We start from the raw sequence: 25,826 nt of genomic DNA on the forward strand, positions 1-25,826 counted from the left end.
CTCCGAGGTGCTAGCCACTCCCAGTGCCACGTAGCCCCTCAGTCTTCCCCAGTCAGAGCTGGAGACCCCATCTCCTCCCCTCCCTTCTCCACCACCCTGGCTGCCAGCAGAGCCTAGGGAGCCTGGACCAGCTTCAAATGTGCAGAAACCGCTAATGGGCCACAGCTTAGCTTGACGGGTCCCAGAGGGGAGTTTGGAGAGAAACAGAACACTGTGGGATTATTGATCGCAGGGCAGGAAGGGGGAGGTGGCCTGGACCCACAGGCTGCAGTTCAAATCCCAGCCTGGCCGGTGCCCTGAGCCAGGCTTCAGTGTCTTCTCAAGGAGCCTCAGTTTCCCCATCTGCCAAATGGGGATAATAATAGTGCACACCCCAAGGGCTGCTGTGAGGAGTAGGAGGGGGCGCACATAGGCCCGTAGCACAGTAGCTGGCCCAGCAGAAGCATGCAATGCATCGGTCATTATGGTTATTGGTACTGCATTTGTTATTGTTAGAGGGAGTTGGCCAGCTGTGCAGATAATCAGCCAAGGGCTTACGGGAGAGGTGGCTGTTCTGGAATGTCATATAGCAGTTTGGGATTCGAACTTCAGACATGTCACTCACTCTCTGTGTAACCTCTGAGCCTCAGTTTCCTCCTTTGAAACCTGGGCTCATGAGAATGGAGCAGAGTGGTGAAAGGAATAGCAGTCTGGGTGTGGGTTCTGGCTAGACCACTCACTTGCAGATCTCTGTGGGCATGTTCTTAAACCGCTCCATGCCTCTGTTTTCTCACCTCTAAAATGGGGTAATACTATCCTTATGTCATAGGGTTGTCGTGAAGATTCAATGAGTTAGTATGAGCCTGGGCCAGACATGTGTGCTCTCTGTGTGTGAACGACTGTTATTATTTCTGTGTTGGTAGGGGATTCAGTCACATCCCTCACTAAGGACCCAGCATCCAGTGGGTGCTCAATCATGCTCAACCCACCGTCCAACCCCCAGTCACAGGTTTCAGCCTGCAGCAGGGCTCTCCCCACCTGACAGGATGTCCCATGATCACCACCCACGGGCCCTCCTTCCCGTCAGGGTCTGGGTGCCCCCAAACTGAGATCATTTCCCTCCCGGAAGCCACCCACAGAGGGAGGGGTTCCCTACTGGGCCTTGAGGCTGGCCCCGCCCAGGGAGGAACTGTTTGGATGCTGAGGGGCAGACAGGAGGGCTCAAGACCCTTTCCTCTCTCCATGGATTCGGCTTCTTCTTAAGTCCAACAGCAGGAGGCTGAGACACCCACATATCCCACCTCTGAGCAAGGTGGGTCACATCAGGACCCCCTCAGGGCCAAAACCTCACACAGCTAAACATCTGGAAGTAAAGCCAAGGTAATGAGTTCCCCATTGCTGGAGGTATCCTAGGCTGGGCTACCACATGGCTAAGTTGAACCCCTTAGAACCAGTCCAACCTGGACCTTCCTTTCACTCCATGAGTGGAGTATCATTTCCAGCTGTCTGCTCACACCCTCCAAGATTTCACCTCTCTGGGCCTCAGTTTCCTCATCTGTTAAATGGTAATAATCCTCGTCTCTCCCTGGAAGGAATGGTGTGTGGACAAAATGAGGGAATTCAAGGAAAGTGCTGAGCACAGCTTGTGGCATACAGTAGGTGCTCAATAAATGTTAGCACTTCTGTTATTGCTGTGGCTATTTCCTACTCCCGTCTCTCCTCGCCACTCTTGTCTGTCTCTTGGCTTCAGCCTCCTGTTCTCCCTGACTCCCTGTGATTGTCTCAGCCTCTAGGTTTCTGGCTGTTTTTCTTTTTGTCTCTCAAACTTGCTGTCTCTTTGACTCCAGCTCTGCTTGTATCTGCCTCACGATTTTCCATGTTGGTCTTGGCCTCTGACAGCCTCTCCATGTGCGTGTGTGTGTCTCTATCTCTCTGTGTCTCTCCACCTTTATCTCTCTCACTCCCCTCTGTGCCTCGGCCTTTCTCCCTGTCTCTGCCCCAGACATGGCACAGTCACTGGCTGCAAGGGCTATGGCTGCCCCCCACACCCAGTCTCAGGGGGCCCAGCTCCTGCAATCCTCCAGCTGACATTTGGCCAAAACTCCTTTCCCCTCAATTCAACTGGAAGGAAATTGGAATTTATCAACCAAACATTCTTAAGAAACAGGGGGCCGGGATGGGGGTTGGGGACAACAAAAGCAGACACAAAAACAGGTCCAGAAGTGGCACGTGCTTGACACAGGTCCCTAAATGCCATGGACACGCAGATCCATCATGGCCAGCACAGCCGGTGCTCTAGAGGCCAGAGAGGGGGAGTGATCTGCTCAAGGACACTGGCTGAGCGGGTAGATGAGAAAGACCAGCCATGCCTCTAGGCCATCAGTCTGAGGCCTGCCCATCTTCCAGAGCCTCCAGCCCCATCTTAGACCCATTGTTTTGGCCAAAGATCTAGGCCAAGGCCACTGCAGAGGAGAAGGAGCATTCTGCCACTGCCCCAGTGGAAATCTCGAGATCACAGCTCAGGCAGGTCACAGGGAACCAGCTGTCCCCCCTCAGCCTGGTTCCTGGCTAGCCTGGGCCAGAGGGGTGGATGGACCGGCAGGCAGGCAGCAGCGGGCGCTGCGGGGTGCAGAGCCCAGCAGGGAGGACGGCAGCTGCCCTAATTACTCCAGCTCTCCAGGTTCCAATCTCATTTCAAAAGGACTCCAGGGACACAGCCTTTAATAACTACCAGTAAACAGGCAGGAAAATCGATACCTGGTAAATAGAGCCCTGGAGAGAAGGAGGCCTGGGCTGGCTGGCCCTGGCAAACTCCCAGAGTCCTTTAGTGCAGAGCCAGCCAACCTTGACAGTTGGGGCCCCAACCCCACCCCAGCCTCAGGGTCATCCCCAGGGACCCTGTGAGGCTTTGGCCTTCCTGGTGGGTCTGCTTCTGCCGAGCCCTCTTCTTTCCCACTCCCTCTGAGCCCTGACATGTGCCAAGTAGGTTGCCCGTTACAGTTGCAGACGTCTCCTCTGCGCCAGGCTTTGTGCCTGGTGTGGAAACACAGTCGTGGATCTGACCTGGTCCTTGTCCTCCCAAAAGTCATTGACCAACGAGGGAGATTAAGAACAGAAACAAATAACGTGATGACAGTGCAAGGATAGACACACAGTAAGAAGCTGCATGTGCCAACTACAGCAACAAGACAGAGAAGCATGGCATGTGGCGGGTTTTGTCACATGAACAGGAGTTCACCAAGCGTACAAGGGCTGGAGGAGGATGAATGTGGGTAACAGCCACCATAGCTAACATTCATCGGAGCACTCACTATATGCCAAGCTCTCTGCTAAGCACCTTTGCCGTGTGTTATCTTTATTTTGTGCCCCAGAAATTCTTTGGGGTAGGTATTAATACCCCCATTTCACAGATAAGGACGTTGAGGCTATGTGTGGAGCCAGGATTTTTCCAAGGCCTGCGAGACTTCTGAGTTGTTTCTCTCAGTCACTTTCCTCTCATCTCCCACCCTAACCCTCCCCTGCCCAGCTCAGGACTGGGCACACAGAGAGGGCTGAATAAAGCAGGTTCCCGTCTCTCCCCATCCAGGTAACATTACCCTCACACAAAGGCTAATGGTGGTACTTCAGACTCATCAGACTTGAAGATTACCTGTCACAGCCCCTTATTTTGCAGATGGGAAAACCGAGGCTCTGAGAAGGGAAGGCCAGCACACAGGAGCAAGTGGGAACAGGATCCAGGGTTTTCTCTATAACTAATCCCCTCTCAGTCCCGCCCTGGAAGAAGCACCATCGCCAGGGAAGAAATCAATATGCACACACTCAATTAAAATGATAAATCAGCCATCAGAGCAAGGCTGCCCAGAGGCCTGTGGGGAGTTTTCATATGATTGACTGGAACATTATAGGAGCCAAGGGGCTTTATTTCTGGAGCCAGGCCACCAGTCCAACCTCCCCATCCCTCCAATCTGCCTCTCTCATATCAACTGCTATAGCTCTGTGCCTCGACTTCCCCAGCTCTCAGGGTCTGGGCAGTTGGCAGGGAACAGAAGTAGTCTATAGCCCTTGGGATTCTAACAGAGGAGAAGACAGAGGACAAGCTCTTTCAGTCCTGAGTAGGGACAAAAGTGTGGGGCAGGCAGACAGAGTCCATGGTCAGGAGAGAGAAGCCCGAGCAACAGGGGAGATGGGGAATCCTTGGAAAGGACCATGGTGAGTTCCCCCTCAACCATCTGGCTGCAGATCCCTGGGCCAGTCACCCTGGAGTGATGCCAATTTTCGATGGGAATTCCCTTGATGTAGGGAGGGCCTACTGTGTGCAGGCACTGTGCTAGGTGCCGGAATACAACAGTATGCATAGCAGACAAGATTCCTGACCTCGTGGGAGGGGACAGAGTAAAGAAAGAATGCAAACTAACATACTGTGTCAGCTGGTCCTAAGTACCAGGAAGAAAAATAAAGCAAGTTAAGAGGACAGCAATGGGGGGCAGCCATTTTAGAGGGATGGCCTACAAAGTGACATTTGAACAGAGACCTGTAAGAAAGAAGGGAGGAAACTAGGAGGACATCTGAGAATGGCAAGGTCGTATTCCAAGCGGAGGAACAGCAAATGCAAAGGCCCTGAGGCTGGACAGCGCCTGGTGTGTTTGAATAACAGCACTGGAGCGGAGTCAGCGAGCTGGGCAGGTAGATGATAAGTCAGAGAGGAAGACCGGGGGGTGGAGTGGGGGGCGTGTTGTAGGTCACGGTGAAAACAGGCTTTTACTCCAAGTGCGTGGGAGTCATGCAGGATTTTGAGCAGAGGAAGGATGTGATCTGACTTGCATTGAACAGGATCCCTCTGGCTGCCATGTGGGGAACAGATGACGGGGGCAAGGGCGGTGTCGGAGACCAGTCATGAATCTATTGCAATAGCCCAGGCGGGAGCCCTACAGTGCCCTGGACCAGGTGTTGGGAGTGCAGCCTGAGAAGTGGTCAGATGTGGAATGTATTTGAAGGTGCACATAACTGGATCTACTAACAGATTGAATGTGGCGTGTGAGGTAGAGAAGTCAAGGATGAGTCCCAGTTTCAAGGATCCCAAGATGAGCAACTGAAAGGATGGAGCTGCCAGTAACTGCAGTGGGAAAGACTTTGAGAGGAGCAGGTTTGGGGCAGGGGGAGAACAGAGCTCTGCTTTGGCCCAGGTGAGTTTGAAATGTCTGTTAGACATCTGCAGGGAAGTGTCAAGGAGGTAGCTGAATACATGTACCTGGCTCTCAGGGGAGAAGGGACTGGAGATGGCAGATTCTGGAGTCATCAGAGTAGAAACAGTATTTATCTCAACTGATCCTCATAGCAGCCCCACAAGGAAGGTCTGCTCATGCCCATTTTCATTTGTTTGTTTGTTTTGACAGCCGACTTGTACAGGGATTGAACCCTGGACCTTGGTGTTATCAGCACCACGCTCTAACCAACTGAGTTCACCAGCCAGCTCCTGCCCATTTTCAGGATAAGAAAACTGAGGCTCAGACACGTGGAGTCACCTGACCACAGTCACAGAGCTGGAAAGTCAGGATATCAGGACTTGAAATGTGTTCTGCCTGCCTCCCCAGCCCTGAGGCCCCACCCAGACCCTGTCCTCTGTGGCTATTCTCACCAAATCCTCCCCACAGCCCTGTCAGAGAGGGGAAAGGCAGGCCATGGATTAGCATCACCCCCATTTTCAAGATGAGGCCACTGAGGCCTGGGGAGGTTTAAGGGACTTGCCCACAGTTGAGGAGCAGTCAAGTGTGCAGCCTTCCTACAGGTTTGCCAAATGAACCCAGCAAAAGAATCTCTCTGCGCCAGTCCCAAGAACCAGATCAGGTGAAAGGCTCTGAGAAGTCCTGCAGCCTGGACCTTGGGTTATCTCTGTTTAACCCAGAGTTTTCCATGGAGCCTTGCTCTCAGGGAACACCTAGAGTTTTGGCAAACATGGAGCAGTGGCTGGTGGCAAAGCCTCAGAGCCCTTATTTATGAAAGGGGGCCATTAATACCCACCCGGCCATGTTATCATGCAGTCATTATGCGGGTTTTGAATGAGTGCTCAGTGTGGAGCCCTCCAAAGAGCAGTCAGCCAATGTTTGTTGAAGGAAGGAACAAATGAACAAACAGATGGATGAAAAAACAAATAAGTGGATGAAGGAAGGCCCAGTGCAGGGATGAATAAGAGAACAACTAACCCCAAAATGGATCAATGTGTGAACTAATGAATTCACTCATTCATTCACCAAATATCTCTTGAGCACCTAAGGTGGGCAAGTGCTGGGGATATAGCAGTAAATAAAGCAAAATCCCTGCCCTTGTGGCTGTAACATTCTAGCAGGGGAAGACAGAAATGAAGAGAAATGGGTAAAATGTAAAGCATATCAGATGGAGAAAATGCAGCAGGGAAGGAGAGAGGGAAAAGCGTGCGGGGGTGCATGGTTTTAAATAGGCTGGTGGTAAATGAATAACTGAATGCCTGAATGAAGGAGTGAGCTAAGGATGGAGAATAAAAAGCCTCCTGGATGACTGCAGGTGTGAATGAATGAACTAAGGAATAGATCAATGTGTGAACTGAGGCATGAATAAATGAATGAACTAATGAAAGAACTGTTGAATGAATAAATGAATTGGTGCTTGAATTAATAAATAATGAATGGATTGATGAACAAATGGTTGAATGAATGAGTGATCTAATGAAAGAAGGGACTGCATGCCACCCACCTCTCTGAATGGCCTTGGTCTCTGTGGATGCCTGCCCTATCCCCACCTGCCTGAACAGCACCCACGCACCCCCTGCCTTCCTCCTCCCCAGGGCCTGTGGTAACCACTACTTCAGTGCCTGTCTTGACCCTTGCGGGGACAGGGAGCTGGACTATCCTGCCCTTCCCATGCCTTGCTGATTTCCTCCCCCAGCTGTCTGGACACCCCCGTTGTTGGCTCTCCCACCCCACACTCCTCTCGGTTGACCACCCATCCCTGCCCTCCTCTCACTCTGCCCCGTTTGTCCAGAATATACTGAACTTCCTGCAACCCGGGTGGGGCCCCCTCACCCTCGCCCCTAACAGTATTGACCCTCCACCTGTGTTGAACCTGGACCCCCCAACCTGTATTGATCCCCTCTTCTTAGGCCTGCGTTGACTCCCTCTGCCCCACCGCTCGTCTTGATGTCACCCTTGGGGGACCTGTGCCAACCCCCCCCCCGTGTCCCCAGTTGTGCTGTTCCCCGCCCCTCCAGCCTGTCCTGACCCCTCTCCCCAGTGCCCACAGCCCCGCCTCCCCGCCTGTGCCGACCCGCGCCCGCCTGTGCTGACGTCCCCTCCCCATCCCGAGCACAGGGACCATGAGGCCGGTGCGGCGCAACTTCTACGACCCGTCGTCGGCGCCGGGCAAGGGCATCGTGTGGGAGTGGGAGAACGACGGCGGCGCGTGGACGGCCTACGACATGGACATCTGCATCACCATCCAGAACGCCTACGAGAAGCAGCACCCGTGGCTCGACCTCTCGTCGCTCGGCTTCTGCTACCTCATCTACTTCAACAGCATGTCGCAGATGAACCGCCAGACGCGCCGCCGCCGCCGCCTGCGCCGCCGCCTGGACCTCGCCTACCCGCTCACCGTCGGCTCCATCCCCAAGTCGCAGTCGTGGCCCGTGGGCGCCAGCTCGGGCCAGCCCTGCTCGTGCCAGCAGTGCCTGCTGGTCAACAGCACGCGCGCCGCCTCCAACGCCATCCTGGCCTCGCAGCGCCGCAAGGCGCCCCCCGCGCCCCCGCCGCCGCCGCCGCCTCCCGGAGGGCCACCGGGCGCGCTCGCCGTGCGCCCCAGCGCCACGTTCGCCGGCGCCGCGCTCTGGGCCGCGCCCGCCGCCGGCCCCGCCGAGCCCGCGCCACCCCCCGGGGTGCCCCCGCGGAGCCCGAGTGCCCCCGGAGCCGCGCCCACCCCCGGACAGAACAACCTCAACCGGCCGGGGCCCCAGCGCGCCACCAGCCTGAGCACACGCGCCACCATCCCGCCCGGGTAAGACGGGGCCCAAAGGGAGGGGTCCTCTGTGTCACCCGCAGGCAAGGACCAAGCCCAGGGGTGGCTGCCCACTAGGACCAGGAGCAAAGAATTACACTAATGATAAGTAATACCGGGCATCTATTAAGTATTCACTTTGTGCCAAACATTAAACACCTTAACATGTTCCCACTCATTTATCTCAATGCACAAGGACCCTAGGAGGTAGGTACCATCATCATCCCCAATTTACAGGAAATGGAAGCAAGAGGAGGGTAAATGACTCCCCCAAGGTCACACAATTCACAGAGATAGGGCCATACCAACAATAACGGTGTATACTCCATGTTCATTATTTGCTAAACTCTGTATCTGCATCACCCATATTACAGATGGAAAGGCTGAGCCTGGGAGAGGTATGGTACCTTCCACCGGTCATCGGGGAAGAGCAGAAATTGGAGCCCAGATCTGTGAGCTTCCCAGTCTGTGCTGTGCTCTCTAAGAATTTGCAGAAGGCTTCAAAGTCATCTGCCCTTGCTCCATGCCTCACGGTGGCTCGAGCAAGCATGAGCTGCTTGTCCGAAATACTTCCCCTATAGGCCGCACCTGAGATATCACCATTACTTCGGGTTAATACTGCAATTTTCAAACCGGGCTCCAGGGACTCCTGGGGTGACCTGGAATAGTGGCAGGGACAGGGAGGGAGGTGGATAAGAAGTCAGGCAAACAAGAGCCAGTCTCTCCTCTCTCGTTTTAACCACAGCAGCTGTTTTTGGAACCTCTTTTATGAACTGGCTTTGCAAGCAGGATTTCATGGAGGAAGAGAACCCAGGACATACCAAGTTTAGAAATTCCTGAATTAAGGTATCCCTGGCACCAGAATAGGGGTCCCAGACTTAGTCGGTCTGAGCAGAAGACCAGGCCCTGAGGAAGTGGTGGTGAGAGGGGAGAACAAAGACTATGAGCTTGGGACAGACCAGAAGAGAAAAGACCTGGTGGGATGTGGGTTGTGGTCCCCAAAAGGTGGAGGGATGGGGCACCAAAGGCTAGCTCTGCTTGTATCACCATGGCATGGCTCAGGGGATTGACAATGATGACCTGAGATGTGACCTTTTGGACCACCCCTTCATCCAGGGCAGCTATAGACCCTGAACGAAGCTGCCCTATTTGCCTTCTGTCCCTTTGAGAGTCTGGCTTCCTGGGTTCAGACCCCTCTTGGCCAATTCTGAGTTGTGAGATCAGGAGCAAGGTCTTCCCCTCCACTGAGCCTCAGTTTCATCATCTGTCAGATGGGTGCATGGTTCTCATTGTGGGGAGACGATGTATGCCTGGACAAAGCGTCTTCACATGGCAATAGTTCAGCAGTGGCCGTTAGGACAACTTTTGTTATTCAGGAGCAGGGTTGGTATGGGGGGCGGGGGAGCCGTAATTTTCCAGGGAGGGGCCACAGTTGCCACCTACCTGCCTGCCTCACCCTTCCCTTCCCCTTCCCCTCCTGGTCACAGGGAGGAGGTGTGCATGTGTGACCCCAACCTCTGGCAGGCCCAGTGCCAACAGAGAGGAAATCTGAGGCGGTCAGGGAAGGCCTCTTGGGAAGCATTGCCCAAAACTGCAGGAGGGACTCTCTGGTCACTTCGGGGGGCTGAAGTATCAGTTATGACTCCTTGTAGACAGTAGCCTGGCTCTGGCTACCTTATGAAAGGAGGCCCCAGAATGACGAGAAGACAGTTAAGAGTGGGACAACAGCTGGAGTGGGTGTGAAGGAGGGCAGAACCAGGAAAGTTCCTGGGACCTCTGCGGCAAGCGTTTGAGAACTTTCTTGCTGGAGCAGTATTGTAACCCACCAGTGGATTAGGACATCTGGAGGCTATGACCAGAATTTTCTTGAAATAGAGCAGAAAGGATACGGTAGAATAGAATAGTTTGGCATGTGTCATATATAGTAATGATAAGAATTGTTGCATGAACGTTTTGCATTATTTCGGCATATGTTTAACAGGTTGCCAGGTGAAATGAATTTGTTAGTCACCGATGAACTTTTTGAAAGCCACTGTCCTAGGGCAGACTGGGAATTTCTCAGCTTTTCTTACCCGGTGTTAATTCTCAAAATATATACTGTGGGTGTGTAATCACAGAGCTGAACAGGACAAACAAGATCCGTGTCCTCATGGAGCACAGATTGGCGGGGAGAAAGACATATAGCAAATGAGGGAGTAAATGGACATGATTTCTGGAGAAAGAAGGAGGTGCTGGGGAGGTGGTGGGACAGGATGGCAGAGGGAACGGCACATGCAACGTCAAGGGGGCGCGAAGGTCATGTGCAGGGAAGGGCCAGAGGTGCCAGGAAGAGGGGGAAGGGCATCCCAGGCAGGACACTGTAGGTGCAAAGGGGTGGAGGTAGCAATGAATCTGGAGGGTTCTGGAGACCACACAGGGATAGAGGCTCCCTCATGGAACAGTGGGGGCTGAGAATTTTTCCACATGGAGGTACAGGGCCAGATTGTGTTGCCATTGGGGAGCCTGGGCTTAGTGCTGCTGGCAGTGGGGAGCTATAGAGTGTGCTTGAGCTTAAGGGAGCTGTAGGAATAAGGAAGATTTCTCCTTGGGGGTACTGATTATTGAACATGTCCTCCTCTGACCTGCCAGAGTTCTGTTCTCCCCAGTCTTGTGCCCCTCCCCCACAGTCTACATCACTCCTCCTGTCCCTCCTGTTGGGAGCTGTTTCTGACTGTCCCAGACCCAGACATTGCCTGGAAATCAGGAGATGGCGGGAAAGGCACTGACAAGGGCTCCCTCATCCCTCCTCATCCATGCAGACCCTACCTGGGTCTCACCCCAACCCCTCTAACAGACCCTCCCCAGCCAGACAAGCCTTGTCAAGACCCCCTAACCCTCATCTCTAAGGAATCCCAGCTAAAAGTGCTCCTGGCTCAGCATGGGGGGTCGGGGAGTGGGAGGAAGAAGGATGGGGTGGCAGACCCTGGTTCCTCCAGGCCAAAGCTTCCCGTTGCCAAGGCAACTGAGGCCCAGGTGCAGCCTATGAGAGAAAAGCAATGGGGGTCTCTGAGATATCAGGCAGCCAGGCCTCCCCACCCCTGCCCTGGTCCCCAAACCCCCTCATGGCCCTTCCCGGTCTCTCTGTGTCTGTGTTTTTATGTCTGTATGATCTGCTCGGGCTGCCGTGAGTACCACAGAAAATGGCTTAAACAACAGAAATGTACCAGGGTACTTCAGAAAGTTCATGGAAAAATAGAATTAAAAGATAAAACAAAGGGCTGGCCGGTTAGTTCAGTTGGTTAGAGCACATGAACTTTCTGAAATACCTGTGTATTCTCATGGTTCTGGAGACTAGAATTTTGAGATCAAAGTGCCGGCGGAGTTGGTTCCTTTGAGGCCTCTCTCCTGGGCCTGCGGGCGGCCGTCTTCTCCCTGTCTTCATGTGGTCATCCCTCTGTACCTGTCTGTGTCCAAATTTCCTCTTCTTATAAAGACACCAGTCCTACTGGATGAGGGCCTACCCTAATGACCTAATTTTAATGTAATTATCTCTTTAAAGATCCTGTCTCAAAATACAGTCACATTCTGAGGTACTGGGGGTTAGGACTTCAAGACATGAATTCTGAGGGGACACAATTCAGCCCACAACAACGTCTCTATGTATCTCTCCTTTTATCTCTCTCTGTGTCTTGGTCTCTCTTTTAGTCTTTCTACATCTCTTTGTGGCTGTCTCTCCGTGTCTCTCTGTCTCTGTCTCTGTCTCCTCTCTCACCTTTCTCTTTTCCTCTCAGCCATGCTCTCTCCCTTTCCCTGCTCCCTTCTCTCAACTCTTCCCCTCCCCCCTGCTGGACTCAAACAGACCAGAAATCCTTTCCCGGTTGAGTGACCTTGGGCACATGGCTTCACCTCTCTAGCCTCAGTTTTCCCATCTGCCAAACAGAGCTAAAGCCACCACCTCAGACACATGCAGCCTCAGCAGGGCTGATGGTCGTGCAAATGTGTTAAAAATCATCACGTGTGATCAGCGTGAGGGAAGTGTGAACTCATCAGAGCTCTGACCTCATTCTGCCCACCTCCATTCTTACCTCAGCCCTGGGTGGAGAATGGGAAGGAGGCCCAGAGAGGGGGATTGACTTGCTCAGAGTCACACAACCAGTGGGGGCAGAGCATCTACCTGCAGGGGATTTTTTTCCACTTGCCCCTGTGACAGGGTAGGGAGCCAGCTGGCAGCCTGGGCCTGGGGGTCACACAGAGGTGGGGAAGATTCACCTTGTCTCCTGAGAGGTCAGTGTCCAGCACTTTGGAACACAGCTATGGGGCAGAGGAACCAGACTCAGAGTTTCCACCCCACGTGGTGGGTGGGGGTAGATGGAGAGCTGTGGGCCTGTTTCCATTTATTGAGCACTCACTATGTCCCAAGCTCCATTTCATGGCTTCTACATTTATCATCTCTCTTAATTCTATGGAAACCCAAGGGGGAAGGTCCTATTATCCCCATTTTTTAAGTGAGGAAACTGAGGCTCCAAAAGGCTAAGGTGCTTGCTTAAGGCCACAAAATTAAGACTTTCATTCAAAAACCCAAATTAGCCAGGGTGTTGGGGATGCCCCACCCCCAGCCTGCTCATGTTGTTTCAGATCATGGTCCCAGAGACCCCCACACTGATTCCTGTGTGACCCCAGCTGAGCTGATCACCCTCTCTGGTCTTTGCACCTGTGAAATGGGATTGGCAACATAGACCATTGTTCACCATGAGGCCAGAGGTCAAAGTGGCTGCATTTTTAAGTCCTCACACATTTAAAGCCGCCTCTGTTCCCTCTTGTCCCTATCAGACTTGTACAACATTACCAACCTAATTGCTGCTAAAAAAGATGTTATTTAAGTTTTCATACCTTTGGTTCTTAGCTGAGCCTGAGAACTTTTTCCTGTTTACTGGCCATGAGTGGTTCCTTCTTTTGCCAATTACTTGTTTATTTCTTTTGCTTATCCTTCTCTTGGGCTGCTTATTACTTCCTTATTGATTTGCAAAACTCTTCATGCATTAAGGGTATTAACCCCTTGTCTGTCATCTTTCCCCTAGTTTTCTGGGTTTTTTTACTTTCTTTATGGCATATGTTTGTTGCTTTTTAATTCATTCATCCATATTTATTGAAGAACTACCATGTGCCAGGTATTGATTGATTGAGGCCCTAGGGACACAGCAGTGAACCTAACGGACAATCCCTGCTCTCAGAATTTACATTCGAGTGGGAAACAAACAATAAACAAAATAAATAAATTCTGGACTATTATAGAGTAGCAACTCCTTCAGAGGAAAATTAAAAAGGGAAGGGGTATAGGAAGTGATAAGAGGGATGTAATTTTCAATAAAGAGGTCAGGAAAGGCCTCACTGGGAAGGTAACATTTGGGCAAAGATAGAAAGAGGTTAAGAAGCAAGCCGGGCTGCAGAGAACTGGGGGAGGAGCACTCCGGACAGCAGGAATAGCTCATGCAAAGGCCCTGGGGCAGGAGCTGGCCTGGTGTGTTTGAAAAGGCCAGTGTGGCTGGAGAGGCTGGAGGAATGAGCCCTGGGAAAGAGAGTCAGAGATGAAAAAGGGATCTGGTCGCACAGAGCCTTGAAGACTGTGGTGAGGATTTCGGCTTTACTCTGTGGGAGGAGGGCCCGACGGGTTGTAAGCTGGAGAGAGTCCAGTGTGACTTCTTTTTAACATGCCCACTCTGACTGTTGTGAATAGACTGCAGTAGGGGCTGAAGCAGGCTACAGCGGGGAGATGGATTTTGTGGTGGTGGGTGTATTTCGGTGTTTTTGTTGTTTTGCTTTTTTTTATTAAATTTCTTGCTGTGATTTTATGTTTTCTTTTAAAAGAATCCATATTTTGTTTCTCTAGTTCTCTAACAGTTATTACATTTAAATGATTCAAAAATTTTAAAGTACGGAAAGGTACAATGTGAAAAGTCTTGCCTGGTCACCCGGTCCCCAACAGGTCTGTGGCCTGCACACCCTCCCCCACTTTTCCTGGCTTGGCTGGTGTGCAGTGGCTGTAAATCTGCCTCCTCTCCCTCCTGCGGCCTCACTACAAGGTCAAACCAAACACTCCCCCCTCCACCCCCCCACCTGAAGCACTTCCTGCCCTGCTCCCTGTGAGGCCAAACCACACACTCCTGTCTGTACGCAGCTGCCCCAGGCCGTGGGAACAACCAGCCCTGCCCTCCCCTCCCCTACCTGGGCTTCCCAGCAGAGCCAGAGGAAACGGTGCAGGCTGGGAAACAGGAACACAGACAAGAGTGACATTGAGCCCCCAGACTTCTGAATAAATCTGAGCCCCTAACACCATCCACCCCTCAAAAAGTCTCTCTGGGGGACTTTTGCATCCTTTAATCCCTAGGAAACAGATGGGAGCAGGGGTGAGCAGTCCCATCAGACAAAGGGGAAACTGAGGACTGTAGAAGCTCAGAGGCTTGTCCCAGGCACACAGGGATGCTGGAGCAAGGAAAGGGGACGCGAGCAGGGCCCCCAGACAGCAGCTGGTGCTGGACCCGTGGGTGTCCCATCTCCCAGGACTCGCTGTGAGGCAGATGGGGGGAGCAGGGGAGACTTGGCCCCAATCTGGGTTCCCAGGACTGTGGGGGCAGGGATTCGGCGACATGGTAAAGTAGGCACTGAAAAGGGGGCAGGTGACAGCTGTAGTCCTAGGCCCTGGCAGAAAACTATAGAAAGGAGAAAAGGGGAGCGTAGGGGCCCCAAAATACTGTTCAACTTCCTTCTCCCCATGACATGACATTTTCACTTCTGCCCCCTCCTCACTCACTTGGACCCAAATGACTGATGCCTGAGCCTCCCAGGGCTCCCCTAGAGACTTCTGGGGAAATGCTAGGTGTCCTGAGTGGGTCTGAGGTCAATCAGGTGACCTGGAAACCATCATTAGAAAATGCGACAAGTCTGGGGCCTGCTGGGGGCAAGAGGGGAAAGAAAGGGAGGTCAAACCAACTTGCAGGATGGAAACTCAGCCACCCTAAAAGGAGGGTCAGTGTGGCCTCCTGCTTCCCTGTGTCCTCAGCCCCTCTGATGGACAGAAAAAGATGGCAAATGTACCCACTTATACAGCCCCCGTGCCTGCCTCCTCAGGGCTGAGCCAGCTCCAAGGTCCAGGCCAAAAGCTTCAGCCCACCTCTAGGGCACACAGGGCTCTGAAGGCTGGCTTAACTCCAGATGGCCCCACAGACCCCACATGATGGGGTCAGCCCTGGCCTCTGACTCAGAAACTCCAGGACCTGGTGCCAGCTGCACCACTAACCAGCTGGGCGACCTTGTGTGAAGTCACTTCCCCTCTCTGGGCTTCAGCCCCTTCATCTGCAAAATAAGTGACAAATAGGTTTCATCTCATGTGCCATCTCTGCTCCAGTGGTAGTGACTTCCTGGAACACTATGTTGAGGAGGATTCTGAAGTTGCATCTTGGAATAGTGGTAAGGAGTGCTGGGATTGATTGGTGATGCCTGCCATGGGTGCCAGATAGGCAGTAGTGGTAACATGTCATGTATTAGCATGTCATGCATTCGACATTCCTGCTCCAAACTTATCGGGGGTGGGGGTTGTAGAAGGGGAGGTTGGAATTAGAACTACTGTTTCTAAGGACACCAGGCCCCCCTCTGAAGAGACTGCAGAGGTAGTAGACCAGTTTCTTCTTTGGCTTATCTTCTCCATTTAGTACAGACTGAGAACCCATTTTGCACAGGGTGTTATCCTCAATCCCAGTGTGAGAGGGCTGGGTAAGACACCTTTCCAGAAGCTCACAATCTGGTGGAAGAAATAGGAATGGAACCGCACAACTAGAAAGCAAGACAGAAAATGCCTGTGTCCTTGAAAAAAACATTAACACAGCCCCTTGAGATTAAAAGAAGTGGATATGAATTTGCTTGAGGTAGATCAGAAAAGGCCTCATGGAGACAGTGACCTTTGAAGCTGTCTTTGAACAGCAGATGTGAATTGGAGGTAGACAGTATGGGCAGGCAGGGGGAACAATGTGGTGAAGGTACCCAGACAGAAAAGGGCAGGGAACAGTGTGAGGAACAGCAAGTAGGAAAGTCTCCCTGCCTCATCTCATCCTGCCTGTGAACACTGCCTTCCGGTCAGAGCAGGTAGAAAGCATGTCTTTGCTCTTCCTTGGCAGAGAGGAGAACCAAACTACCTTATCCCTCTTTCCCAGATTAATTCTAAGGAGATTGTTTTTGTCAGTTAGAGCTTCCTGTCTCAGCCTCTAAGCCATGGTGGGAGAGCTTGGTTTAGTGTAGCATTGCTAAGAGCACATACTCTGAAATCTGACAGCCTGATCTCAAATCCTGGTTCCACCACTTACTGGGAAGTTACTTCACCTCTGTGCCTCAGTTTCCCTCTCTATAGAATGGGCTATCATGGACTTGTTGGGACAATCAGATGAGACAGTGAAGCTTTTGCACTTGCTTAACTACAGCAGCATCTGGCTCAACAAGCATGTGAGCACTTGGAATTATTGGCCACTGAGAACACCACGTGGCCTGTCTCCATGTGGTGCGTTCAGTAAGGTGACTTCTTAGAAATGTCTGGATTCCCTGAAAACTTGCCATGGAACTTCTGCCTTCAGTTGGATGTGGAGCATTTCTGGGGAACTGGTTGGGCTACTCCCACGGGATGCCCTCTTAGTGTGCTCACCTTAGAATGAATGTTGGCAAAGAACTGCCTGGGGACTAGAAGCTGCAGAGGCTGGTTCTCTCGGACACCTGCTCTGAGGTTCACTTCAAGTGTGGGCAGAGAATTCATGGAGAGACTGTGCCCTGAGCATGTGCCCATGAGTCATCTGCTCAGAACGTCTCCACAAAATCCATTCCTTCCTTCCTTCATTCATGCACAAAGTGTTTGTTCAACATCTACTATGTGCCATATACCAGGGCTGAAGTCAGGTGGTCAAGAAACGTCTCTCTGATGAGGTGGCATTTCAGCAGAGAGTTGAGTAAGCCAGCCATTTGGGATCTGGAGGAAAAGTTTTTCAGGCAGAGGGGCCAGCAAGTGCAAAGGTCTAAAAGGGTGACCGTGCTCACAAGTTAGAGAAACGGCTGATTTGTCTGGAGTGCAGAGCTGGAGGGGTAGGAGGTAAGGTCACAGAGGCGGGGATGGGCCAGATCACACAGGGCTTGGTCATGCTTAAAGACTCGATAATATCCAGGTCATGATCAGTGCTATGAAAGAAGTTAAGTAAGAGAAAGACAAAGAAGGGGCTTCTGTAAAGTAAAGTGGTCGGGAAGGTCTCTCTGATAAGGTGGCATCTGAACAAAGACCTGTGTTAAGTGAGGGAACAAGCCATAAGGATATCTGGGGAAGAGCATCCTGGGAAAGGGATCAGTAAGTGCAAAAGCCCTGGGGTGTGAATGTGCCTGGCATGTTTGAGGAACAGCAGGGAGACCAGGGTGGCTGGAGAAGAGTGGGCAAGACGTGAATGTACAGGAAATGAGGGGCCAGATCAGGATGTCAGATGTTACTCTAGGCAAGGTGGGAAACACAGGAGGATGGAGAACAGAGGACAGACAGGATCAGATAGAGGGTTGGGAAAGACAGAGGGAGACCTGCGGGGCAGGGGGACCTATCCCTGCCCTGGGAAAGCCAGGCCTGGCTTCTGGTCAGAGCAGATTTCCAGGGGACCCCTTTGCCAGGCTGGGCCCAAAGAAGGCAGAGCAGGGGGTGAAGCCTGGCCTCCCTTCTGGGAGACCCAAGGGCAGTAGTCACTTGTCCAGGGCAGGAGGATGTTCTCACTGATTTGGAGGAAACAGCTCATCCCACATCAAAAGGAGGCCCTGGGTGGCTCTCACGCTCAGGCATCGTGGGAACTCTGCTACCCAGGGTTCTCGCAAGGGGCCTGCGGATTGAGAGAGGCTGGGGGCCATCTCGGGACTGTCCCCCCAGCTTGCCAATGGGTAAATAAAAAGAGCCCCACTGCCACACCCCACTCGCAACCCTTTTCTCAGGAGCAAGATTGGCTTTTATAACCCAGAAGTGTTGTTTGTATATCTCCATATGTGTTCATGTGTGTGTAGTGTGCTCCTTAGGTATATGTTTGTATGGTCTACTCCATGTACACGTGTGCATATCTGTGTCTGTGTATATGGTGTGTTCCCCAAGAATATGTGTGCATGTGTATGCAGTGCATATTCCCAGGGTGTGTGTGTCTGTGTGTCTGGACCCACTGCAGCAGTACCCAAGCCCGCCAAGGGCACCATTTGCTTAAAAATGCTCCCCAGCCAGCTCCCCGGTGCTGACTGTGTTTGCTGGGGACAGATGACTAGGCAGCACTGCCCAGACTCAGAAGTTAGCAGGCAGACAAAGGGGGCTGTAGCAGCTCCTTCTCCAGCTGTCACTGCCCCCGTTCCTTCCTGCACCCGCTCCTGACACATCCCCCAAGCCCTTCAGGCTGCCTCTGGATTTCAGAACACTCCCTGTCTGCCTCAAAACTTATCCAGCCAGGGTTCCATGCCAGCAACAGCAAGACACCAGTTCACCTGCTTAAGCAAGTGCTAAAGTAATGAAGACTCAGGCGGGCACAGTGTACAGTTGCAGCAAGCTGTCTCATTCAGTCCTCCCAACACCCCTATAAGTGAAGTGTCATTATGCCCATTTTATAGATAAGGAAACTGAGGATCAAGAGGTTAAGTGACTTGCTCAAGGATGTCACTGCAACACTTTTGTGGTTTGCTCTCTAAAATGGAGAGAAGTTACACTGTGATTCAGTGGTTGAGATGGCCAAGATTACAGAGCTGATGGTAATGAGGATGATGGCTAATGCTTTTAGAGTTTTTAGTAGGTGCCAGGAATAGTGCTCAGCCCTTGACATGTAGAATTTCATTGAATCTTCACAGCAAACAAAAGGAAGGTACCATATTATCCCCATTTTACAGATGGGGAAACAAGCTTACTAGAGGTGAGATGGTGTGCTGTGTGTTGCCCAGCATTGCAGTGGTTGAACTGAGATATGAAAGCAGCTCTCACTGACTCCAAAAGCCAGAGTTCTTTGGGGGGCAGAGGAAATAAGATGCCTTTTCCCAGGGGCTCTTTACTTGAAGAGGAGCCAATGCTTTAGTCACAGTAACTAACATCAGTAAATATTCCAGAAGGGGAAAAAACGTTAGTTATCAAATGTCTTTGGAAAACCTGGATTTACCATCATTAACCATATACCCTTATGCGGAACTTATCAGAGGCTTTAAGATACTCAGATATGTTGTGTATATGAAAGGGAGACAGTGAAGTGTTTTCTAACTTATTTGATCCGTGAATCCTTTCCAAACTTTCTCTGGGAATTAGTGCTCCACAGAACAATCTTGAAGATATAGCTAAATCACTAGTTGGTTTCCAGGCACAGTGGTCAATGAATGGGAGCTGTTGGAGCTGAAATGCTCTCACCAGGGAGGAGGCCAGCTGTGCGTGAGAACAATCAGCAGTAAGTCTAAGGGTGCATCCTATTTGAACAGGAGCAAAGGGTCGCCACTCCCTACCCCATAATAGGATGTCAGAGTCGGAATGGAGTTTCCAGGTGATCATCCTAGAAGACAGAGACACGCACAAAGAGGTCGAGGTGCTCCCAGGAATCAGAAACGGAAGGCAAACCATGGTCCTTTGATCTGCTCGGGGGGAGGGGGGGGCTGGAGTCCAGCTGCGGCCTCTTTTCTTCTCCCCGCAGGGTCCCCGCGCTCCCGGTGAAGAACCTGAATGGTACGGGGCCGGTGCACCCGGCCCTAGCAGGTGAGGTCCAGTCCAGGACGGGAAAGGAGCAGGGCGGAGCCCACGAGGAGGCAGCCCCGCCTATCAGGCCTATGGCTCCGCCCGTCGACGAGCTGGAGGGCGGGGCCCGAGGGAGACACCTCCTACCATTGAGCCTGTGACAGCGGGGTGGGCGGGGCCCACGGAAGGCACCGCACCCACCCGCTACCTGAAGACCCTAGGATTCCCCGTCGTGACCAGAGGGTTGGGTCTGGGGGAGGCTCCGGCTGCCACTACATTACTTGCTGCAAATTGTCCTCCTGGGGGATGAGGGGCGCGCGCGAGAGAAGCCATCCGTCCGCCCAAAGACGCGGGGTGCGGGCGAGCAGGGGGCGGGGCCCGGCGAGGCGCCACCGCCCCCTGACCGGCCCCGCCACGCCCCAGGGATGACCGGGATCCTGCTGTGCGCGGCCGGGCTGCCGGTGTGCCTGACGCGGGCCCCCAAGCCCATCCTGCACCCGCCGCCCGTGAGCAAGAGCGATGTCAAGCCCGTGCCCGGCGTGCCCGGTGTGTGCCGCAAGACCAAGAAGAAGCACCTCAAGAAGAGTATGCTTCCCGTGCTGACCCTGACCCCTGAACTACATCCCACTAAACCTTGACCGCAACCCCTGACCGGAACTCCAGTTAGTTCCTAGGACTTGGGACCTCACCTCCTTCTACTTTCTCAGCTTCCCTTCTCCTGACCCCGTCCTTCACGAATTCCTGTTACATCTAACCTCCAGCAACCCCTGACATCTGACTCTGGCCAACCCCTACAAGCCCGACCCCGGCCCTCTGACCCCTGACCCCATCCAGAGCCAGGCCCTCAGGTGTAGACTCTGCATATGCTCAAGCCCACCTGCCCTGTGTCCCTGCAGGTAAGAACCCGGAGGATGTGGTTCGAAGGTACATGCAGAAGGTGAAAAACCCACCTGATGAGGTGAGCCCAAGGAGAGGGTCTGGGCCCGGGTGGAGGGCAGGAGGCCTAGCCTCCAGAGGAGGGGAATCCAGGATAGGAGGTCCTCCTGGGTTCTAAATGTTACAAATCTCTTCTCCCAGTTTGTCCTTTGCCTTTTCACTTTCTTTACAAGTCCTTTTTTTTTTTTAAAGGATTTTATTTATTTTTTAATTGAAGCATATTGATTGTATGTGTTTATGGGGAAGTATGGAGTTATATTTCAATACAAGTACACAATGTGTGATGATCAAATCAGGGTGATTAGTATGTTCACCACTGCAAAACTTTATCATTTCCTTACGATGAGAACATTTGAGCTCCTCTCTTCTACCCAGTTGAGAACATACAATAAATTATTGTTAATTATAGATGCCTAGCACAACTGTACACCACTAGAACTTATTTTTTCTACCTGTAATTTTGTGTCCATTAACCAACCTCTCCTTATCCCCTCTCCCCACTCCATTTCCCAGCCTCTAGTAACCACAATTCTATTCTAGATCTATACAAGGCTTTTTGATGAACAGAAATTCTTAATTTAATAGAATCACATTTATCAATCTTTTGATGATTGACAGTTTTGTGTCATATTTTCACCCATATTTCCCACTCAAGGTTATTGAGTTTTGCTTTTGTTAGTTAAGCCTTTAATCTATCTGGAGGGAAAGAGCTATTGCTTTCTCTGTGATATATCTGAATTCAGTATATGGGGGTGGAGGGTGTCCTCTCTCCCTTTGCCAAAAGGGTGCCAGAGAGGGGGGTGGTCTGCTGTCCATAGTGGCTTAAGGGCTGGACTCCTGCTGGGGGACAGCACTGACTCAGAAGGTATCCTATCCTCACTGGTCCTCAGTCTCCCGTGTTCCCCCTCCCCCCAGGACTGCACTATCTGCATGGAGCGGCTGGTCACAGCATCTGGCTATGAAGGTGTGCTTCGGCACAAGGGCGTGCGGCCTGAGCTTGTCGGCCGTCTGGGCCGCTGCGGCCACATGTACCACCTGCTGTGCCTCGTGGCCATGTACTCCAATGGAAACAAGGTGGGCCGGGCAGGATAGTGGGTGGGGAGCAGGTAGGGTCAGGACATCGGGGAACTCACTCACTGCCAGCCTCCCCCACCCCAGGATGGCAGCCTGCAGTGCCCCACCTGCAAAGCCATCTATGGGGAGAAGACAGGTACTCAGCCACCTGGGAAGATGGAGTTCCACCTCATCCCCCACTCACTGCCCGGCTTTGCTGACACCCAGACCATCCGCATTGTCTATGACATCCCCACAGGCATCCAGGTGAGCTCCCCGCTGGTCCCTCTGACCCTGGAGCCCCCCTGACCCCCCCTCCACCTGTCTGTGGTTGAAGCCCCTGCTACTCTTCCCCACAGGGCCCTGAGCACCCCAACCCGGGGAAGAAGTTCACCGCAAGAGGCTTCCCGCGCCACTGCTATCTGCCCAACAATGAGAAGGGCCGGAAGGTGGGTGCCCAGCCAGCTGCAAGGGTGCAGGAGTATGGACGTAGACAGGGGTCCCAGCCATTGCTAGCCTGGGCCTGTGGTCCCCCTTTCCCCGATCCCTGCTCTCACATTCCTCCCCAAAACTGCACTCAGATAGCGTTGAGCATAACCACCTACTTTACACACGTCATCTCATTTACCAACCTGCTGAGGTCTAGGACTTGACCCCATTTGACAGATAAACAAAGCGTCAGAGAAGGTAAGTAACCTGCCTACAGTCACACAGCGACTAAGTGGTGGAGCTGGGATTTGAACCCAAGCAGTCCAGTGCCTTCACCACCACATTACAGGTTGTCTGATTTTATTTTGCTTTTCAAGAGAAGCCAGAAATTCTGATTTTCAGTGAAATCTCCTGATTTTTGAATGTTGGCAACTAATTCACAAAGTGGCTATTTAATACAGTGTGGGGTCCAAACCAAATGCAGCTGAGGGCTGTCAGCTTGAGATCCTTCCTTCACCCCAAAAGAAACAGGCAGATTACTTGGAAAGAGCTTTTACTGAGGGAGCTCACAGGTGGAGTAAGTCCAGGAAATACAAGCGGGAAGGAAACGGCCAAGCCCGGCAGCATTTAGTAGGTGCTAACTGGGTCATGATGTGGCAGGGGAGGAAGGGAGGTTGAGGCTGGCGGGGCTTGAGCCAGGAGGGGTGGGGTGGGGATGGAGTCTGCCCGTGACTTTCGCCCCACCCCAGCCTGTCCCCCACCCTCCAGGTGCTGAGGCTGCTCATCACAGCCTGGGAACGGAGACTCATCTTCACCATCGGCACATCTAACACCACAGGCGAGTCGGACACCGTGGTGTGGAATGAGATCCACCACAAGACCGAGTTTGGATCCAACCTCACGGGCCATGGCTACCCAGATGCCAGCTACCTAGACAACGTGCTGGCTGAGCTCACAGCCCAGGGTGTCTCCGAGGCTGTGGCCAAGGCCTGAAGCCCGAGGCTGCCCACCTTTCCTCCTGCTTTGCCCCTGGTCTGGCACATGCCTCCCTCCGCCAGGGGTGTCCTGGTGGCCCAGGTTCAGGGATGGGAGGAGCCTGAAGAAGGAGCGGGAAGCATTCAGGGGATTTGGCTGGTGGCAGCTGGGATGACAGGAGGACGTCAGGCCAGCCAGCTCCAACCCGTAGCTCCCTGAGAGGGCTGCAGAGAAAGTACCGGAAACCACAGCAACCTCCCTACCAAAAGACAGAGACCCACCCCATCACACACAAATACACGTGTCCTGTTGAACACATGCACGCACACCACGTGCCTCTACTTAACCCCAAGCTGGGGGAGAAGAGACAGAAAGACCCTTGTGATACCCCATGTGGATTCCCACCTATGTCTCTATTGCATCTGTACAGACTTGTCTGCAAACAGGAGGATTTAGGTCAAGTACTTAGGGGCCTGTTGGGGATCCTGAGGGGAAAGGGACTTGGGAAGCTCAGTGTACCCTCATGCCTCACCCACCCTGTATCCATCACTCATCTCTACCACCAAGTGACTGGGCACTTGTGGGCCCATGGGGAGGAAGCCCATAGATTACTGAGCAGTTTTACAAAGGGACAGGCCAGTGCAAGTGGGGACTAGGGGTATCTTGTTTTGTGCTTGTGTGTCTTCATCCTTCTGGGACCCTGACCTCCTTCTTTCCCATCTCCAGGCCTTATGTCTGTCCCAGATAAAGGCACTGTTCTCCTTTACTCCCCACCCCGTCCTCTCCACCAAATTACTTCCAACTTTGAAATCCAAAGGCTGGAGCTTCTGGCTTCAGGAGCAAGAGGAGGCCGCCTCGTTTAGGCCAGCGTGTTTAAAAGGCAGAGCGGACAACAAAGAGTTAAATTCCCTTTCCTTGGGCATGGGCAGTGGGGTGGCAAATAGTCTCCAGCCAACCAGGGGCCTGTTGCCCAGGCAACTCACCAGCTCCGCCTCTGTTGATTGGCTGCCACAGTGGTAGTCAGCCAAGATTTAAAGGGACGCCAGCAATTGCTCTTCTGAAAACCTACCAGTCCCACTGTGGGTGGAGAAATAAATGGTCTTTCTCCTCCTCACTCAGCCTTTTCCTGCCAAGAGGGGGGTAGGTGGCTCTGTTTCTGGGTACCCTCAGTCTGCCCCATCAGGGAGGGATGGCTTACAAGAGAATGGCAACCTCGGGGTCATTGCCTTCAGCCACTGGAGGAGGAGTGGAGAGTCACCATAACTCTCTTGTCCTAGGGTAGGAAGGGGGATGGTTGGGGTAGAGACAGACCCTCCTATTCCTAGTCCCCAGCAATGCAGAGGTGAAAATTCCTTTCTCTTTCACAAGAGCCCAAGGCAATACACACATCTGTTCCCTTGGCACAATTATAAGAAACAACTCGGGGAGAGCTGTGAGCCTCTGGGAGAATACGGAGGAGTCAGGAGACACTGTGACCAAGCTCATCGGGACCTCAGGGCCCCAGCTCATGCCCTCGGAGGAAAGGCGCACGTTCTGTCTAGGAACCCTAGGATCCTCAATCCTCAAATATGAGCCTCCAGCAACAGGCCAGGATGCTGGCCAGGCTGTGGTGAATGCTGGGCTCCAGGTGACCCCTGCTGGCCACCCACGGGATAGTTCCTATGTTTTTGGTCCACTTGATCCTCTGCCAGGTAGACTTCAATTTCTGTCCCACCCTCTAGTGACACCAAACTGGAAGTGAGTTCTTGGAGGCCCTTCCAGTTTTGCCAGTCGGGCGTTCCCAAACATTTTACAGTCTGTGGTTCATTCTCAAACAAAATCTCACCCCAAACCCTAATACGAATATATAAAAGTACCCATTCCCCTGGCCTGTGATCCTCAAACTTTATGTTCATCCACATCACCTAAGGAATTTGTTAAAAACCCTGATTCTTGCCACCACATACCCTCAGATTGTGAGTCAGTAGCTGGGAGGGGCTGAGGTATCTGCATTTCTAGCAGATGCCCCAGGGGGTGGACTATGGACCACAGTCTGAGAAACCCCTCCCTGGCTCCTGAGCTACCTTGATACAATCCAATTTGAAAACCACACATCTAAATTCACACAGGATAAACCAAGGCTCAAAGAGGAAGAAAGAGCCTGGCCCAAGGTCTCCCAGGCTCCAAGGGTCTGAGCCTGGCACACGGGGCTGCCATTGGCTGCCAGCCTCAGTTCTTTCTGAGGGCATCTGATTCTGGAAGCTTGTGGTTGGAGCTCTCGGCCAAGGGAAGGCTACAGAATGATCAGTGAGGTTACAGGGATTTGTAGACATGAAAATAGGAAGGGTTGAGCCCATTTAGTGCCTGTCTAGGGTAACAAGGCCACATGGGCAGCAGGAATTCAGGTGCAGCTATATCCAGCAGCTCAGGGCCAGGCTGGCATCAACGGTGTGGGTAGAGGCTAGTCTGGAGAGGCAGAAACCCCAGGCTCAGACAGATAAGTCAGGTTACTTAATCTATCCACTTTAGTCTGACTCATCCCAGAGAGATTCACTCAGTGCCAGGCTGGCCCTGCCAAAGGGTTTCCATGCCCTGAGTTCTGGATACACAGGGCTAGGCATGTCTCTGGGATCCTCCAGGCCACATCATCAAAAAGGTATAGGACAGCCACGAGGAGACTCTTGAGGAGGGCCTCTTGGCTCCTTGCTCCTTGCAGGCTGGTTCTGGCATTTTT

At 52.6% G+C, this 25,826-nt stretch overlaps 1 protein-coding gene across 1 annotated transcript in view; it reads left to right on the forward strand.

Annotated features, from left to right (window-relative positions):
* Positions 1-23,131, forward strand: part of DTX1 (deltex E3 ubiquitin ligase 1) — a 32,430-nt gene extending 9,299 nt beyond the window's left edge. Inside the window, exons 2-9 of the mRNA XM_063087508.1 lie at positions 7,320-7,998; positions 19,680-19,741; positions 20,144-20,305; positions 20,617-20,678; positions 21,572-21,730; positions 21,815-21,976; positions 22,069-22,158; positions 22,907-23,131. Coding sequence (XP_062943578.1) covers positions 7,320-7,998; positions 19,680-19,741; positions 20,144-20,305; positions 20,617-20,678; positions 21,572-21,730; positions 21,815-21,976; positions 22,069-22,158; positions 22,907-23,131 — 1,601 coding nt within the window. The remainder of the gene's footprint in view (positions 1-7,319; positions 7,999-19,679; positions 19,742-20,143; positions 20,306-20,616; positions 20,679-21,571; positions 21,731-21,814; positions 21,977-22,068; positions 22,159-22,906) is intronic.
* The last annotated feature ends 2,695 nt before the right edge of the window (positions 23,132-25,826 follow it).

This window comes from Cynocephalus volans, chromosome 2 (genome assembly GCF_027409185.1).
Source record: "Cynocephalus volans isolate mCynVol1 chromosome 2, mCynVol1.pri, whole genome shotgun sequence".
NCBI lineage: Eukaryota > Metazoa > Chordata > Mammalia > Dermoptera > Cynocephalidae > Cynocephalus > Cynocephalus volans.